Source organism: Oppia nitens, unplaced genomic scaffold (genome assembly GCF_028296485.1).
Source record: "Oppia nitens isolate AA-2021 unplaced genomic scaffold, nextdenovo-longstitch-racon4-pilon3 scaffold5_pilon_pilon_pilon, whole genome shotgun sequence".
Taxonomy (NCBI): Eukaryota; Metazoa; Arthropoda; class Arachnida; order Sarcoptiformes; family Oppiidae; genus Oppia; species Oppia nitens.
Window position 1 is genome coordinate 3260715 of NW_026533243.1, and position 16520 is coordinate 3277234.

Genomic DNA, 16520 nt, shown 5'->3' on the forward strand with positions numbered 1-16520 from the left:
TTATAATTTTAATTATAAAAATAATTATTTACTACATATTAATATCATATATATAAATATAATTCACATTTTCTCGTTTCCTTGTTATACAATTTAATTCTATAGTAATACAATAAAAACAATATAATAAACTAAATTTAATAAAAAAAATTAAAAGAAACTTAAAACTTTGAATATGTTATATATACCGTAAAATAATGTTTTTTCTCCCATATGGAAATGTCTAAGTGATGGGAAATAATGCGAGTTTTGTACCATAATATGAAAAATATAGTATTTTACTTTAAATAATAATTTGCCTGTTTTTATATATGTTCAACATTTTCTACCCCTTGTATTTGGACGTCTCTAGTTGTTCTAAACCCTTTGAATATGCTATGTATTTACCGATTTATAATATGTAAAAATACTGTAAATGTATACAAATGTCATTTATTGTTAAACACTGTAATAACTAATTAATTAATTACCGGTAATATCTAAATATACAGATTTTAATAGATTACTGTTAATTATAGGTCATTAGAGTTGCCTATTCCCCCAATTTTGATTTTCCCCACAGACTCGTTTAATTTACCAGGGGTTAAAAATGCGGGTTTTTACCGCATGAAAATGTTATTTTTCATTTTTTAAATTCCATATGGAGAAAAAATACGATTTTACGGTAAGTTATTTGTCGTTTTGATTTTTTAACAAATATATGACTTAATAAACTTCGTTATTATTATAACAAATGATAAAACAAGTAAAAACATATAAAAATATACAGTATATACAAATTAATGTATAGAATAATAGATTATTTTATAACATAATAACATTTTTATAAAATTATGTAAAACTACTATTTTTTGGGTTTATGGGTCTTAATAAATGCTATTTAAAATCAAACAGTAAATTACATCAATTCTATTTATGTCTATATTTGTATATAAATGTAATAATTTCACTAAATATTTGTACGGCTTTTTTCAATAAAAATGCAAATAATTATGATTTGAAATCTAAAAATATCTGCCGGCAAATAGTTAACAAATATATATATATATTAATAACAATATAAATATCACTCAAAATAATATAAATAACAATAAATTGCTAAAATAATTCAAAGTTTTGAATTGGTATTTGATTTTGACAACCATTTGAGTACCTGTTGGTCGGCATTGATCTGTCGGTTCTCAGTATATAAATAGCTATTGTTGTCAACACTTTCAAGAAAATACCTGTAGTTAACCATAATTCCACACGAATTAGACAAACCTTTGGGACTCAGGTCTGCCAACCAATTCAATCGCCACATGACTGCACCGTTTCGTAAATGAAAATGTGCTAAAAATAAATGTAATAAATCATATTATTATTATTATTAAAATATATATAACATATGATTGAATTCATGTGTAAACAAGAAATTCAAGATATATTTCAAAATAAATGTTATGTTTGACTATAACTAATAAAACAAAAGAAAAAATCATATGACAAATACAATATTAAAAAATAATTAAATATAACAAAAAAGTTGTCACAAACCGACTGAATTCAATGCATAACCTCTTCTTTTTTCATTTACTAAATAATGGGCGCATTTCTTCATCAATGGTTCATATAATAGATCCGAAAGTTTTTCGTTATCAATCCATTCGTTATTTTTAATGACTTTCATTAGATTTGGCCAAATGTCTGAATGAGTCGAGTAATCACCAAAAAAGTGTTGTTTCAGTCGATCCAGTTCTTCATCGGTTACAAAGTTTCGTTGTTTAATTAAATCTCCATTTTGTATGGACTGCATCTCCGATAGAAGATATTCAGTAAAGTTAGGCACCGGTGATAGTGTCGAGAACTGGGATATTAGCGGAAACTCTGATCGCAACTCTTTTACAACACGTTTGATCAGTTGATTGCCTAATTCAATACCATGTAATCCTATTGTGAAATAAATTACTGTTAAATTATTTATGAAAAACAGTGTTTGTTTCAATTATTATAAATAATTTTTAAATAAAATTTTTAACTTCAAAAATAATAAATGAATATTGATTTAATTTATTACTAATATTTACTAAATTTTCACATAAATTACAAAATACCTAGCACATAAGCATCATAAATTATATAGTAGTATCATAATTGGATGTATTTGTAATATACATTTATTTTTTTAAAAAAGCTATATTACGGTAATATGTTTAACTAAAATCTTATTCAAATATCCCACATATTTTGCACTTCATTAATTAATATACTATAAGTTATGTTTTATCTTTAATAATTAATTAAATTAATTGTATTTTAATTTAATATATACGATAATAATAAAATGGCTCATTATAATTATTATAATTAAATTGTATGACTGAATATTATAAACAATACAAATATATTAAGGAAACGACAGAAAATGAACTAAAGATTATCATTAATTTAATAATAATCTCAATTAAAATATAATGATATTTATTATTATTATATTATAAATACAGTAGTGATGTGATAAGGAAAGACATACAAATGTAATTACAAGTAGTGCTAAATATGACATTCATAACTGGATTGACGACATACATGAATATAAAAATGTTTAAAAAACACTACCTCTTTGACTGGAAGTAATTGAGTAAAATATTGCGGCGTCGATGCCATCCGAGTCCTCTTTGGCAGCAAATGTGTCTTTAGGTAGAGATGTAAAGCTTTCATTCATCAGATTAGTTGAAGGATTAGTCTTTTGAATGATTTCCTGTTTGTGTTTATAAATGCAATTTAATTTGAATGAAATTTTAATAATATTTATACTAATTACTGTATAGAGCCGCATATAGCCCCCTGACAAATTTTTTAAATTTAAAAATCAACATTTTGTATGGGGCTGTATCTCACAAAATACCCCCAACTGGGACTATATGTGAAGTATGGGGGTAAGAACGATTGGGGGATAGGGTTATATGTAAGATTGGTCTATTGCAATCAGAAACCATTAAAGGCCAGTTAATTGCAATTAGTTAAAACTAAATATATGATAATACAGTAATAATAGAAATAATAATTAACACAATAATCAGCTTACGATCGGTCATTAAATTGAAAATTACCCATTTGTTGACTATTATTTGACAATCAATAGACCGGTTAATAGATTACATTTTTTAAGGGATGGGTAATTACAGACATTCAAAAAAAACTTCAATTATCATAATAGTGGGGGTATTTGATAATTCATTAAAATCAACTTTTGGTAGGGGGCTATATCTCACTTATTGCTCTACATTTTCACATGATGGCCAGGGGGCTATATGCGGGTCTATACGGTAGTTATAAATCAATAAGTATTCAAATAATAGATGACAAACACGTATAGAGCTCGATATGTTAGGCATTAAAGCCACGTGAAGTATGACAAGTGGTTCACAGGGAAGGCAACTGTGACTAAATACATAACATCGCCGATAGAGACCGAGTCGACGCTTTAGGTCAGCCCAGCTTCTCATAGGATGAACCGCTTCATACTCTGAGATCTGTAATGATATTTACCGTAATTCATAAATATTTTATAAAAACAAAAAAAATGATAACAAATAAACAAATGACGAGAACTACAGTACTTTTTGCAACATAGAAGTCGGAGAATTCCACGTAATTCTCTCTAAATTAAGAAAACCAACTGAAAACCAAAGGGACAACAGATCTTTCATGTGATTACTTAATGACCGTAACTTAACTTTAGTTAATCTGTCAAAATTGCCGTTCATTGTTGACTATTAAATGCAATAATTATTATCAGTTATTAAAAATAATAATAAGTTGACATAAAAATCAATTATCACTAGACTTTGTATTTATAACTTTAGACATTAGTTTGTTCATTATATGCTATCATTTATTTTAAAGGGTAAAGTGTCGACAGGGGTTACTAATACCGTATGGATTGAGAGTCATATCAATTGTTAATTATTGGTCATTAACTGATAATCTGATTATTTAAAACAATAGATTTACGGTACGATAAATAAGTGACAAACCCTAAGATCTGATCGCATATCAGTTATAAATTTAACGCCATTTTCCAGACGCGATATCTGACTAAATAACACGTAATACTTTGGTCGCAATTGTTGCCGAAGTTTGTCGACAGCCATCACATAGTCTTCTGAGTCGACATTTGTCTTAATAATCAAAATATAATAAATTAATTATTAGTTAAATGTTAATACTTTATGGGAAACTTTATGGTAAATACTTTATTTGATAGAAAGTTATTCATAACTCCCGAAGCCTGAGTAGAGTTTACGGCCAACTCGTCGGCAATAAAACACAGAAACCGGTCTTTCGTTTCATGATTTGATGTGTAATACGAATCACACAGTCTTTGAAGTTCAGACTTAAAGATATCATTATATGATTTGATATTAAAATATTATTAATGGTATAAAACAATAATGTCTTGTATGCCATACATCGGGATTTCGGGACTCATATGCTTTGGCCATTACTGTCTCCGTCAATGAAACCAATGAAGTGGTCGACCGTTTGATTACCGTTTGGACGGATGTCTCCATATATCGCAAAGTTATTGCCTTTCATTGACAAACAAATTAAGACAATTAAGTGATAAATCATTAAAATTGGTGATACTTTGTGGTCACTACCGAAACTCACGGGAAAAAACATTTTATTTTTGTTGACTTTCGGCAAAACATTTCTCAAAATTGAATGCATTTTTTGAATACAATTCAATTGTCGATCAAATCAATCGTTAAATTAATTGTTTATCACTTTATTAATCATTTAAATGATTGCAAAACTTTACACTTGTTTTGAAAATTCAATGGAATTTCAATGTTATGTGACTTTCGATATGAAAACAATACATAATATAACACATGATATCAAGTGATACGTCAGTCAACACTATGTTTGTTATTATCACTAATGTATGCATTCATTGACTAAACATTACTTTAAGAGTTAATTCAAGTTAGAAATTGTCCGCAAATTATGATATACGGGACGGAACGGGACGGGACAGGACTGCAGTCCATACATAACAAATCATTGACTAATACAGAGTATTGTGTAATAGCTTAATGTTTATTAAATTAGAGTAATAATTCACAATACAGTACATTATATACAGTGTTATATAGACCTAAATATTTTTGTAAATAAAGCTTATATTTTGGAACCTTTTATTGACACGACTTGTGTTGATATTTATATTATTTTTATAAAACATTGCTTTTTAAATGAGATGTAAGTTTGCAATGATTTATACGACTATAAAGTGTTTGTGATATTAGTTAATAATATTTGGTTTGAATTATAAAGTGATTGACAATCGACTCGTGTATTGAAATGTTTATAATTTTGAGAAATGTTTTACTAAAAGCCAACAAAAATAAAATGATATTTTCAGTGAGTTATGGGAACTAATTGGTGACTTAATTAGATATCATCTAATTTTGATCATTTGATTACTTTATTTAAATATTTTGTTTTTAAAGGCCATAACTTCTCGACATTTGAAGAAAACTGTTGAAATGGTAACCAAACGGTCGACCACTTCATTGGTGTCATTGACGGACAGAGTCATTGCCGATACATATGAGTCCCGAAACCCGGAAGACGACTATTCACACAATTTTGATAATATTTGGCCAAATCTTATCGGTTTTATTAAAAGTAACAAATGGACTGAAGATAAGAGATTAACAAATTTATTGTATTTGCCATTAATGGGAAAATGCAATCATTATCTGAATTGTGAAAAGAGATGGATTCATATATCAAACACAAGTTATCTGATCCGTGGTTTAATAATATCACTTTTAGCTAAAGCCTATTCATACCCTAAACATATTATAGACAAACTTGAATTACTATCAAATGAGTTACAATTGATTGACAAATGGCAACAAATAGTGGCACAAAGTACTGATATGACACATGTGGCTCAGATACTACACGCCAGTGCCAGAAAACCATCGACCATTACAACCGGTGATCATACAAAAGAGATTCAATTAGTCAGATATATGTTATTATTTGGAGATTTACTCTTAACTCAGGCCAACAAAGATGTAACACTTATCCGTAATCCGACTGTAAGTTTCATACAAAACATATTAATTTTAATTTTTAAGCAATAATTATGATTACAGATAACCGGTTTAACCGCCAAATCATTGCAAAATTTCACTGAAGCGGAATTCTTAAGATTAGAGCTAAAACACAAATCTGACATAACTTTAGAGACATTGGAAACGTATTGTTCATTATATGGAGGATCACTATTAGGACACAGTTGTCAATCGGTTATACTTTTGGCACAATTTGATCAACAAATACAAAACAATGCCTATGAGTTAGGAAAACATATCGGCATTGCTTTACAAGTTTGTTATACCCATAATTGTGACATAAATTTATTATTTTAATATTTTTTTTATTTTGCATAGCTTTCAGACCTATTATACATTTATACAAATATAGGCGAAGATAACTCAACTAATATTAATAATAACGATAATATTTCTATATTTGATTTAACTTTAATGAAGACATTACTTAAATCAAATGTTAATAAAGCTATTAATCTAATCAATAATTTAGACAAAAGTGATGCATCAGATGCTCTGATAAATATATTATTAAGTGTTGAAAAGAGTTAACAAATAATTAATTAATAAATTAACTAATACTTGTTAATTATTATTAGTAATAGTAATATACTTTAAGTTTTAATTTTAAATATTTATATAAATTTTAGATTGCAATAAAAATTTATAATTTTTAAAATCTCTGTATTTATGATTATACAGTAGTTTTATTAATATATGCTATTATTAACTTATTACGAGATGTACAAAGTTTACCGTTAACTACAATTTCACATTACCGTTACACTAAACTTTCAAAATTATGATTTTAATTTTTTTTTGACTTACCGTAGCATATATTTTACTGAACTACAGTATATAACAAAACATTTTCTATCAAATAAGATAATATGTTTGTTACAATAAAAACGTGAAATATTTGGTCATTTCTTACATTTTTTATTATTTTATTAATATATTCTTTATTTAATTATCATTCATATAAATACAATAATTTTTATTAATATTAGGTATCAATAGTTTAATTGGTTTTCGTTGTACTTCATCTATAGACTTGTCCTTTAGTAATGATTTAGGACTAGAAGTGTTTAGACTGTGATTATCATTGCTATTAAGTATTTGGTCCGTCATTCTCGACAATTCTGAGTTAAACTTTGTGATCGACTCTTTGAGCTGTTTTTGAGCCGAAATTATTTGATGAAAAGTTTGTTGAGTATTGGATTTAAGTTCTTCGATGTTATTAATAACTAATTGTTGTCTTAAAAATTGTGAGTTTTCACAAACAAGAGATTTTGGTTTATCTAATAATGAATTGATTTATTGAAATTAATGATTAAAATTTTAAAATTAGTAAAAAACAGACCACTTTTAAAATCAATCTCAGAGCCAAACGATGGGTTAAATAACATAAATTGTGAGTCATTTGAGTCTTCACTTTCGGTAAGTTTAATGTCGTAATCGATTTCTTCTTCAGAAAATGAGGTCTAAATGTAAAGACAATGTAATAACTAATTAAATCCAAACCTAATTGTTAACTAAAAAAACAGTTACAAGACTTGACTCGTCATCAGATGTACTGTTAGTGTCTGAAAGAGTTTCGCTTTCAGTTTTGTCATCAAACTGTTGATAATTTGTGGACACACTTCGTGATCGTTCAGATGGTTTAAGACCTGTTGATTAAAATTAATATGTTTTGAGATAAGATATGATTGAAAATTAAGTCATTATTGTCTTCACTTTCATCGACGACAGTATCGGTCGTAGGGTTGACTCGTCTTAGTTTACACCGAATCTGATCCGTACTTCTGTTGTAACCAAATCTCTTGAGTTTTGTTTGAATATATTTATACATCATTTGTTTGGTCTCATATGAGTTCATTTCAAGACGTGACCAGATGTTCATCAAAGTCGACATTTCCTCGAAAGACCACTGTTTTGCCTCAAATATGCTTTTTCGCCGATATCTGACACACTTTGCATGTCTTGTAGTGTCCGTCAATTGGTGTCCATCAGTGGTCACCATATAATTGGTCGACATTTAAATCAAGTGATAATTTAAATGCAATCCAAATGTAAACAAATATCAAAACAGTTATGACTTATGAGTTGTGCGCCAAATGTGTCACACATTTACCAAAACATTGCAATCATTACTATCGATACGTTCAACAAATAGATGGCAGCAATGCTTTCAATTAAATTCATTGCATTCAGTCATAAGTTTTGATTGATTTCATTACAAAAAAATATAATTTACTATATTTTATGTAATTAAATAATAAATAAATCATCAAAATTATGATGATTTTAATGTGATGTTATATATTTTTATAAATTTTAAACTCCCCGACCCTCACAATATAAATATATATATAATTTAATTATTGATAATTTTAAGATCATGTTTGAGGAGTATATCCACACTTTACTAAAAGCATGTATTGATAATTATAATGTCTTAAATGATCTTAAAATTTGATATATTTATTTAAAATTATATAATATATGAAAATATTACAATTAAAATTTTAATTTACCAAATTTGCTTAACCGATATTGATATTTTAAATGATTTTATGCTATAACTTTGCATTTTTATTACAAGTAAAATATTTAATTAAAGTTATATTGAACATAATTTATAAATACAGTAATAAATGTTTAAAAAAACAATTGTAGAGAAATTGTTAATATCATATAATAAAGTAAAATTTATTTCAAAATTTATTAATTATCAGTTTTTATTATTTTTAATTTTTACATATTTAAATATTTAGCACATTTAATAAACTTATCAATCAATCAAAATAATATATTACACGTATTTTTTAGTTTTTATAATCACATTCTCTTTTAAAAATAAGGCAATGCCTATACAAAGTCAGTTAAATAAACATGTCTTTTAAAAACAAATATATTATAAAATATTAAACTTATAAAATGTAAAATTTATATTTATATACAACTTATTTTAACAGATTAAATATAAACCAACTTTAATAGTCCTTTTTTAAAAAATATTTTTCCAATTATAATATTTTCCTAAATTTAGTATTTAAAACCACTTAACTGTTTGCTTATATATTATTATTATATATGTTCTTTATACGATAATAAAACAGTAATAACACAAATAAACATATCTATAATTCAAGTAAATATAACAATAAATATCTAGAATTAAGTGAAATTAAATGTTAAAATAAGAGATTTTATGTAAGTTTTGTAATCTATTTTTTGTTATCAAAAATTCCTTTTATTTATAATGGCTTTACTGAGATGTTTGAATTAGTTGTTCATATAATTATAATGTTTATAAGTTTAAAAAATATGTTATAATTAGACAATTATGTAGTAAAAAGTGGTATCATTTAAAATGAAGGACCAATTTGTTAGGCGATGGGAAATGCCATTTATGAATGTATCCGATCTCTACCATTATATGTGTATAACATCTTTCGTAGCGCTTGAATATCACTCGATATCTGTTAAAGAAATTGCATTAATGTTAGTAAAAACCAGAAACTTATGATATATTAGATGATAACAGTAATGACGAGTCGTTTTAGTTGCCTATGGGTTGGCATTAGTAATGATAAGTATAATATAACTATAAGATTCACACAACAAGCAAATTGTATGTCAATTATCAATTCATGTATTTTTTTGCTCATTGAGAAACATTTTTAATATTTTTCTATTTAAAATAATTTATTATTATTTACATAAACAATATAATATTATCATAATAATCTTATTAAATTATGAACTTTTATTATTTTATATTAATTTGCATAATAGAGGATAAATAAGCTTATATTAACAAATGATAATTATTTATTCATAATTTAAATTATTTTTCTAGAATAATATTTAATATAATAAAAGATAAAAATATTTAAACAATTGTTGATATGCGACAACAAATAAGTTATTCGTAGTTTTTGTTCAGATTATTATTCAATATAAAAATATTGTAGAATTTTAATATATTTATAACTTATTGATATTAACATTAAATTTGAATTTCATAAAATGTGTAATTTATCTTAAAAACAACTAATGTATGACAAGTTATAGTAATAACATAAAAATCGATATAAAAATCATATAATTGGCATATATTTATCATAGATATGATTGCTTAATATAATCTAAATATGATGTGAATAAATAAATAAATAAAACTAAAACCTACGTTAAAAATATATTTATTTGGCGTTTCAATAGTTTATCTAATAAACAAATACAATATTTATATCACATGTTTCTATAGACTACTGTGTAGTACTTACTGTACTTTTGTATGAATAGACACTTTACAGATAACATTAAAATTGATATAAAAGAAGTCAAATAAACAAATAAGTATTTTGTATAAAAAATTTCTCATTTATGAAGACTTATGTCAAAAAATTTCTGTTTCCAAAGTATTTATGTCTTTAATATGCCTTTCAATATATATTTGTTAAGACGAGCCTTAATTCAGCTCATAATATAAATTAAGAAACAGACAGTTATATAAAACATCTATTAATATATGTTATAGTCTTATAACAAATAGAAAGTCTCTTTGAGCTGATAGTTGTGTGCAAGTAATACACGACATAAATAAACAGTATTTAATGCATTGGTTTGTATTCAATAGGGTATATAAATATATATATATATATATATATATATATATATATATATATATATATATTGCATACAATGTCATACCTGACAGATCCGAGTCCATCACGAAATGCCCGTCTCTTAGCCATTCGTAGTAATGCAGATCTATTGATGCGGAAAGACATTTGAGAACAAACCGAAAAAACCCTCTCTTTTCAATACAATTGGGAGTAAATGATACAAATATTATACTAAAAGAGTGGATATATATATATATATATATATATATATATATAATTTATATATGGTATTAAGTAGCAAAACATTACAAATATTAGCAATTGTGAACATATATATATTGTATGTACAGTATATGTTGTCAATTGTAATGCAAAACATGAAAAGCTATAAAATATCACTAATGTTTCAAAAACAATACAAATATATATAACTTTTATAAAAAAATTAAAGTATCAAAATAATATATTTTTAAAAAAAAAATAAATTTTATTCGATATATCAAAATAAAATCAATAACTATAATACATATTTACTATAATAGTATTAAAATAAAAGCAATTAAATAATGTGTTATTTGATAAATGAATTGTCACTTACCTAACATTGTTGGGTGACTCCGGTCTGTGATTATGTTTAATCATTGTATACCTTCCTATCGATTCGGGCGGTCTTATAATGTGAAGATTGTGGTACTTTAGTCTACAAATTAAATAATATATATATATATATACTATATATATAATATATAAACATATTTAGTTAAAATTATATACTATTCATAATTATAACAATTTTGTCTACAATTTAATGGCACTTTTATTTACCGCTTTAGATTTAAATGGATGGGTGTATAACTTTACATTTTTATGATAAATCGGGAAAGTATTTCATAAAGGTGCCATTTATTAAGATAGTTTATCATTATATTTTACTATATATATATATATATTATTTTAATAATGCTTTTAATATTTGATTATACAGTCACTGTATGTCAAATTAAATAGTAATATATTACTGAATACTAAATCATTTAAAATATAATAAAGACATACCTGTGAGCCATATCGTCGTCTTCTCCTATAAATTCAATGTAAATTACAAAAAAATGTTAAAATTTTTGATAATTATAATAATAATATTAACAAAAAATCGTTATAAATTAATTGTCTTTAATGTTGTCATTTCCAGTCTAAAAGCATTAGTTTTATAAATTAAAAACATTTTTGTTTAAAATGCTTTGAATAGCGTTATAATATTTGCTTAAAACAGTTGACTTATATAATAACTAAAATTTTAATTAATTTTTAAAGATAAACATTTTTAAAGCCATAAGTTTTTAAGTAAAAGACTGAATCACTGGCAGAGACTAAGCTTAAGATATTAATGACTTTGAAAAAACAAATTTCTCTTTTGACATAAAATATATCTTTTTCGCTAAAAACAGTAAAATAATCCAAAAGAAAACGGAATTTAATGTCAATCCTAACAATACTAATCTGTTTCTATTTACTACTAATAATAATAAAATATTATAAAAATTTTTAGTAAAATTATATACTTTCTACAGATGAATACACATTAGTTTTATATTACATATTAACTTCATATTGCTTTACATATAAACTAATGTCCGCCTTATTTATGAACAAAATTTTAATAATATATTTTAAAAACCCATTTACAATTTAAATACATGTTTGACATTAATAAATATAACCATAAATTAAAATGTATTTTATGCTTAAATAAAACATAGTAAATAACAAACTAAAACCGTATATTTTATATGACATTAAGTGGAATTAACAACAAAATAGATATAAATTAAATGTTAAGTAATAATTATTAAGCAAATATAAAAATGTTATTAAATAATATAGAATCTACAATATTATTATCATTATCATTATTATATATTATTTAATATATTCATCAAATTATAAAATAAATACTATATATAGTATTATAAATAAATATAATGCAAAATTGTTTACATTATAGTGATTTAACAGATAACGAATAGATTAAGAGCTTAACTATAATATTTTTACTACTACTACTACTACTACTACTACTACTACTACTACTACTAATAATAATAATAATAATAATAATAATAATAATAATAATAATAATAATAATAATAATAATAATAATAATAATAATAATAATAATAATAATAATAATAATAATAATAATAATAATAATAATAATAATAATAATAATAACACCTACCTCCCCACCCCCAATAGAGATTGGAGTATCCGTTAACTAAAATGAAATTCCTTTTGGATATACTGAGTACACCTCCAACCAGGTCTTCATATAACACATAAAATGATAAATAAATTGATTACAAATATATTTTGTATTAAATTTCACAGAAAAACATAAAATTCTAAAATAATAACTATTTAATGAATTTTCATGATATGATTGCATATAATATATTAAACAATATATCACTTTATATAGTTATACTGTACATCAAGTTTTCTGCTAAAATCAATATTCTCCGCATAAATAATACTGTATTATATACTATATATTATATACTATCTATTATTACTGTTAGGAATAATTTTCGAGACAAAATTGCATAAAAATTAAAACTAATTTATTTAATTAATATCAATGTCTTGATTAATCAAATATTCGCCATCTTTATCTACGATCTTCTGCCATCTCATCGGTAACTCATTAATCCCTTTGATGAAGAAGGCTTCGTCTTTAAGAGCCAAATAATCATTGATGGCAGTTTTGACCCCCTCTTTGTTATTGAAACGTTTACCATCTAAGAAATGCTGTAAAGATCGGAACAAATAGTAATCGGACGGTGCGATATCTGGGCTATACGGTGGGTGTGCCATGACTTCATAATCTAGGGTTTCCAACTTTTGGCGGGTCATTTTTGAAACATGTGGTCTGGCATTATCTTGATGAAACATGACACCACTTCTTTTGACCAAATTTCTGTGATTGCGCAATAATGATGTCTGTAAATCTTCGAGTTGTCGACAATATACAACACTATCTAATGTTTGGCCAATATCTAACAGTTCCCAATGGACGACACCTTTCATACACCACCAAATACAAAGCATTACTTTACGCTGATGAATATCAGGTCTTGCAGTCGGAATGGGCGCCTGTCCTATATCTCGCCATTGGCCTTTCTTTGTCACATTAACATATAACACCCACTTTTCATCGCCAGTAACAATTCGGTGTAGAAACGGGTCTTTACGGTTACGAGAAAGCAATGATTCGCAGATGACTACCCGTTGGGCTTTTTGTGCCGGTGTCAACTCATGAGGCACCCAAACTCCCGCCAAATATCTCTTTCCAATCTTTACCAAATGATTCCAAACAGTCTTCTGATCCACCTCTAGTATCATACCAATCTCCGTGGTACTTAATCTGGGGTCTTCATCTATCAGGGATCTGATATCATCGTCATCAACCTTTGATGGCACCCGATCTTTCTTTGTCTTCCAGACAATAGTCTTTATTGTCAAATCGCTGAAACCACTCGTATACTCTGCTTCTTGAGACAGCATTTGGATACACTTCATTGATCTTCTTCAATGTTTCTGAGGCACTTGATCCACGACGATATTCATAAAGCATGACATTACGGATATGTGGATCTCTTGATATCTACCACTTTCACTATTGAAGACATCACTAAAACAACTGATCACAAATGAAAACAAATGTATTCACTACTGATGTGATTAAAAAAAAATTTGAAAACAATAATAGAGATCATACAGTAATGACGTAAACTTAGGTTTAGTTGTCTGTCTCGAAACTTAATCCTAACAGTAATAGTTTTCATATACTGTATATATCTTTTAACTCAAGGCCTGATAACTCATTTACAATATGTATATAACTTATATAACAAACAAAGTTAACTATAATATAAATACATTTTATTTGTAACGTTTCGGGAATTCGGTATTAGTTATGTTGTGATAGTTTTTTCCTAACTTTCTATACTTTCAGTTAAATAAAAAAACAAAATTACAGAGAAAGTCATTTATTATTACATAGATTATCATTTATTTTATATTCATCACTGATTCCTAAGTACTTTTCATTTTACTTTACATAACTTTTATCTAAGTTTGCAAATAAAGCAAAATAAACATTTAATATTTAAAAATATCATTAAAAATATCTATAAATCCTAACATTAATAAGACTATCTTTAAAAATAATATATTATAATTATGTAAAAATATAAATAATTAATAAATGAATATTTTATTTAATTGTTTTCAATCTATTATAAATACAAAATATATCTATATTTTTTATAAACATTTATAATTAAAAAATATTTTAAAAACATACCTGGATATGGAAGCCTATAAATGCAAATATAAAAACAATATAATTAAAAGAAAATTAAAAATAATAATATAATTAGTTTTATATTATTAAATCATATATTATATGGTATTATCATTGAAATTAATACTTAAAATGCTGTTTTAAGCCAACTTTTTAACCATCAAATTAAGAAAAAATCAATAATATTTTAAATATAACACTAAAAACATGACTTATTTTGAGTGAAATTTAGCACAAAAAAGTGATACGTGTTTGCAATTAAAGTCAAACTCCAAACACTATTTTTCAGATCATTTGTTGTTTCAAACAATATATCGAGTGTTTTGTAATTTTCTACTCAATTCATATAATAATAAATAGCTTCACAAATAAGTCAACATTGATTGCAAGTCTTATGTAATACAATACAACTGTGAAGTTAAATAAAAAATTGCTTCACTTAATAATAATAATAATAATACCATACGTATGGCTATCAGAAAAATAAAATTTAATTAAAAAAGCTATTTGTTGTTTTATTTATTTATTTTTTGTTGATAATAAATATATGACTTATGTCACTCAAAAACAGACTGTTATTATCTGTCTATTGTTATATAATAAAGTATTTTTATTAAATATATATTCATTTAATACTAAAATCATTGATTAATTAATAAATAATTATTGTATACTTTATTCGTATTAATTTATATTTAATAGTATTGCAGTAAAGAGTCATTATAGGTGTAATGTAATGTTACAAAATAAACACAATTATCAATATTTTTATTGATCATTTTACAAATATAATAAATGTTGAAATTAATGGTGAAATTTCAATATGTGGATAAAATAAAATTCTGTTATTTATGACATTTATAAATAGATTTTTAATACAAAATAATTTTCAGTTTAATATATAAAATTCGGGTATTAGTCATAAATCCTTAAAATTTCTATTTCAAAATCATATCATTGTAAAATGTACATCAATACAATGTGTAAATATAAAAATAATTATTTATTATATACAGGTATATCCATATAAATCTACTAAAGCTAAAACAAACTGATAAAATAACAAGAAAATCATAAACTAAGTCATATCTCACGTAAAATAATTTGAACAAATAGAGGCATAAGAGCAACAAAATAATAAATCAAATATTATAGCATTGGTTGCAAAAAGTAAAATAATTGAAAACAAATAAGACGTGTGATATAATCAATCAAAATAATACTAAAAACAAGTATTAACTAACACCTAATAAGTAATTACTAAATATGAGACAACAAACAGTATAATCATTATAAATATACTGTACTAATGCTAATATATTATACAACATGTTATATGTTATACTTTAGATGTTATATGTATTAAGAATTGACTTTACAGGCGATACAATGTTTTGCTAT

General features: G+C 24.9%; 4 protein-coding genes across 8 annotated transcripts in view; 1 reads left to right on the forward strand and 3 right to left on the reverse strand.

The window, feature by feature from the left end:
- Nucleotides 1-1043: 1043 nt before the first annotated feature.
- LOC128961829 (malonyl-CoA decarboxylase, mitochondrial-like) lies at nt 1044-5086 on the reverse strand. 2 transcript variants are annotated; one of them, XM_054308117.1, is made up of 9 exons: nt 4657-5086; nt 4455-4574; nt 4238-4378; nt 4020-4163; nt 3603-3755; nt 3351-3515; nt 2599-2740; nt 1537-1929; nt 1044-1332 (listed from the first exon to the last, which is right to left on the reverse strand). In XM_054308117.1, exons 1-9 carry the CDS (start codon nt 4714-4716, stop codon nt 1109-1111), a joined length of 1542 nt encoding a protein of 513 aa, XP_054164092.1. In that variant the 5' UTR covers nt 4717-5086; the 3' UTR covers nt 1044-1108. The 2 variants fall into 2 exon arrangements, with proteins under 2 accessions (XP_054164092.1, XP_054164093.1); XM_054308118.1 differs by having other exon boundaries at nt 4647-4707.
- Nucleotides 5087-5247: 161 nt separating this feature from the next.
- On the forward strand, nt 5248-6668 carry LOC128961486 (all trans-polyprenyl-diphosphate synthase PDSS2-like). The gene is made up of 4 exons (XM_054307733.1): nt 5248-5412; nt 5502-6101; nt 6159-6392; nt 6456-6668. The coding sequence occupies exons 1-4, from the start codon at nt 5353-5355 to the stop codon at nt 6666-6668; spliced, it is 1107 nt and encodes a 368-aa protein (XP_054163708.1). The 5' UTR covers nt 5248-5352.
- Nucleotides 6669-7075: 407 nt separating this feature from the next.
- On the reverse strand, nt 7076-8280 carry LOC128961834 (uncharacterized). Its single transcript, XM_054308124.1, has 4 exons — nt 7854-8280; nt 7668-7786; nt 7480-7600; nt 7076-7417 (listed from the first exon to the last, which is right to left on the reverse strand). Exons 1-4 carry the CDS (start codon nt 8152-8154, stop codon nt 7083-7085), a joined length of 876 nt encoding a protein of 291 aa, XP_054164099.1. The 5' UTR covers nt 8155-8280; the 3' UTR covers nt 7076-7082.
- Nucleotides 8281-9389: 1109 nt separating this feature from the next.
- The window catches only part of LOC128961827 (beta-1,4-galactosyltransferase 1-like), a 31673-nt gene continuing 24542 nt past the window's right edge, over nt 9390-16520 (reverse strand). For 2 of the 4 annotated variants that reach the window (XM_054308114.1, XM_054308112.1), the window contains 6 exons: nt 15120-15133; nt 12993-13076; nt 11810-11834; nt 11352-11453; nt 10839-10898; nt 9390-9601 (listed from right to left, as the gene is read on the reverse strand). In XM_054308114.1, coding sequence (XP_054164089.1) covers nt 9484-9601; nt 10839-10898; nt 11352-11453; nt 11810-11834; nt 12993-13076; nt 15120-15133 — 403 coding nt within the window. In that variant the 3' untranslated portion in view covers nt 9390-9483. Of the gene's footprint in view, nt 9602-10838; nt 10899-11351; nt 11454-11809; nt 11835-12992; nt 13077-15119; nt 15134-16520 lie in introns of those variants that run through there. The other 2 variants (XM_054308115.1, XM_054308116.1) reach the window with 2 other exon arrangements.

Excerpts from the sequence above, each read along its gene's own strand:
- LOC128961829 (XM_054308117.1), bottom strand. The coding sequence starts at position 4,716 with ATGCATTCAATTTTGAGAAATGTTTTGCCGAAAGTCAACAAAAATAAA. Across the intron at positions 4,379-4,454 it reads ATGAGTCCCGAAATCCCGAT|TCTGAACTTCAAAGACTGTG; the intron begins GTATGGCATACA and ends GATATCTTTAAG. Across the intron at positions 2,741-3,350 it reads ACATATCGAGCTCTATACGT|GAAATCATTCAAAAGACTAA; the intron begins GTTTGTCATCTA and ends AAACACAAACAG.
- LOC128961486 (XM_054307733.1), top strand. The coding sequence starts at position 5,353 with ATGTTTATAATTTTGAGAAATGTTTTACTAAAAGCCAACAAAAATAAA. Across the intron at positions 5,413-5,501 it reads AAAATAAAATGATATTTTCA|GCCATAACTTCTCGACATTT; the intron begins GTGAGTTATGGG and ends TTGTTTTTAAAG. Across the intron at positions 6,102-6,158 it reads CACTTATCCGTAATCCGACT|ATAACCGGTTTAACCGCCAA; the intron begins GTAAGTTTCATA and ends TTATGATTACAG.
- LOC128961834 (XM_054308124.1), bottom strand. The coding sequence starts at position 8,154 with ATGTCGACCAATTATATGGTGACCACTGATGGACACCAATTGACGGAC. Across the intron at positions 7,787-7,853 it reads CGATACTGTCGTCGATGAAA|GTCTTAAACCATCTGAACGA; the intron begins GTGAAGACAATA and ends TTTAATCAACAG. Across the intron at positions 7,601-7,667 it reads CTGATGACGAGTCAAGTCTT|ACCTCATTTTCTGAAGAAGA; the intron begins GTAACTGTTTTT and ends CTTTACATTTAG.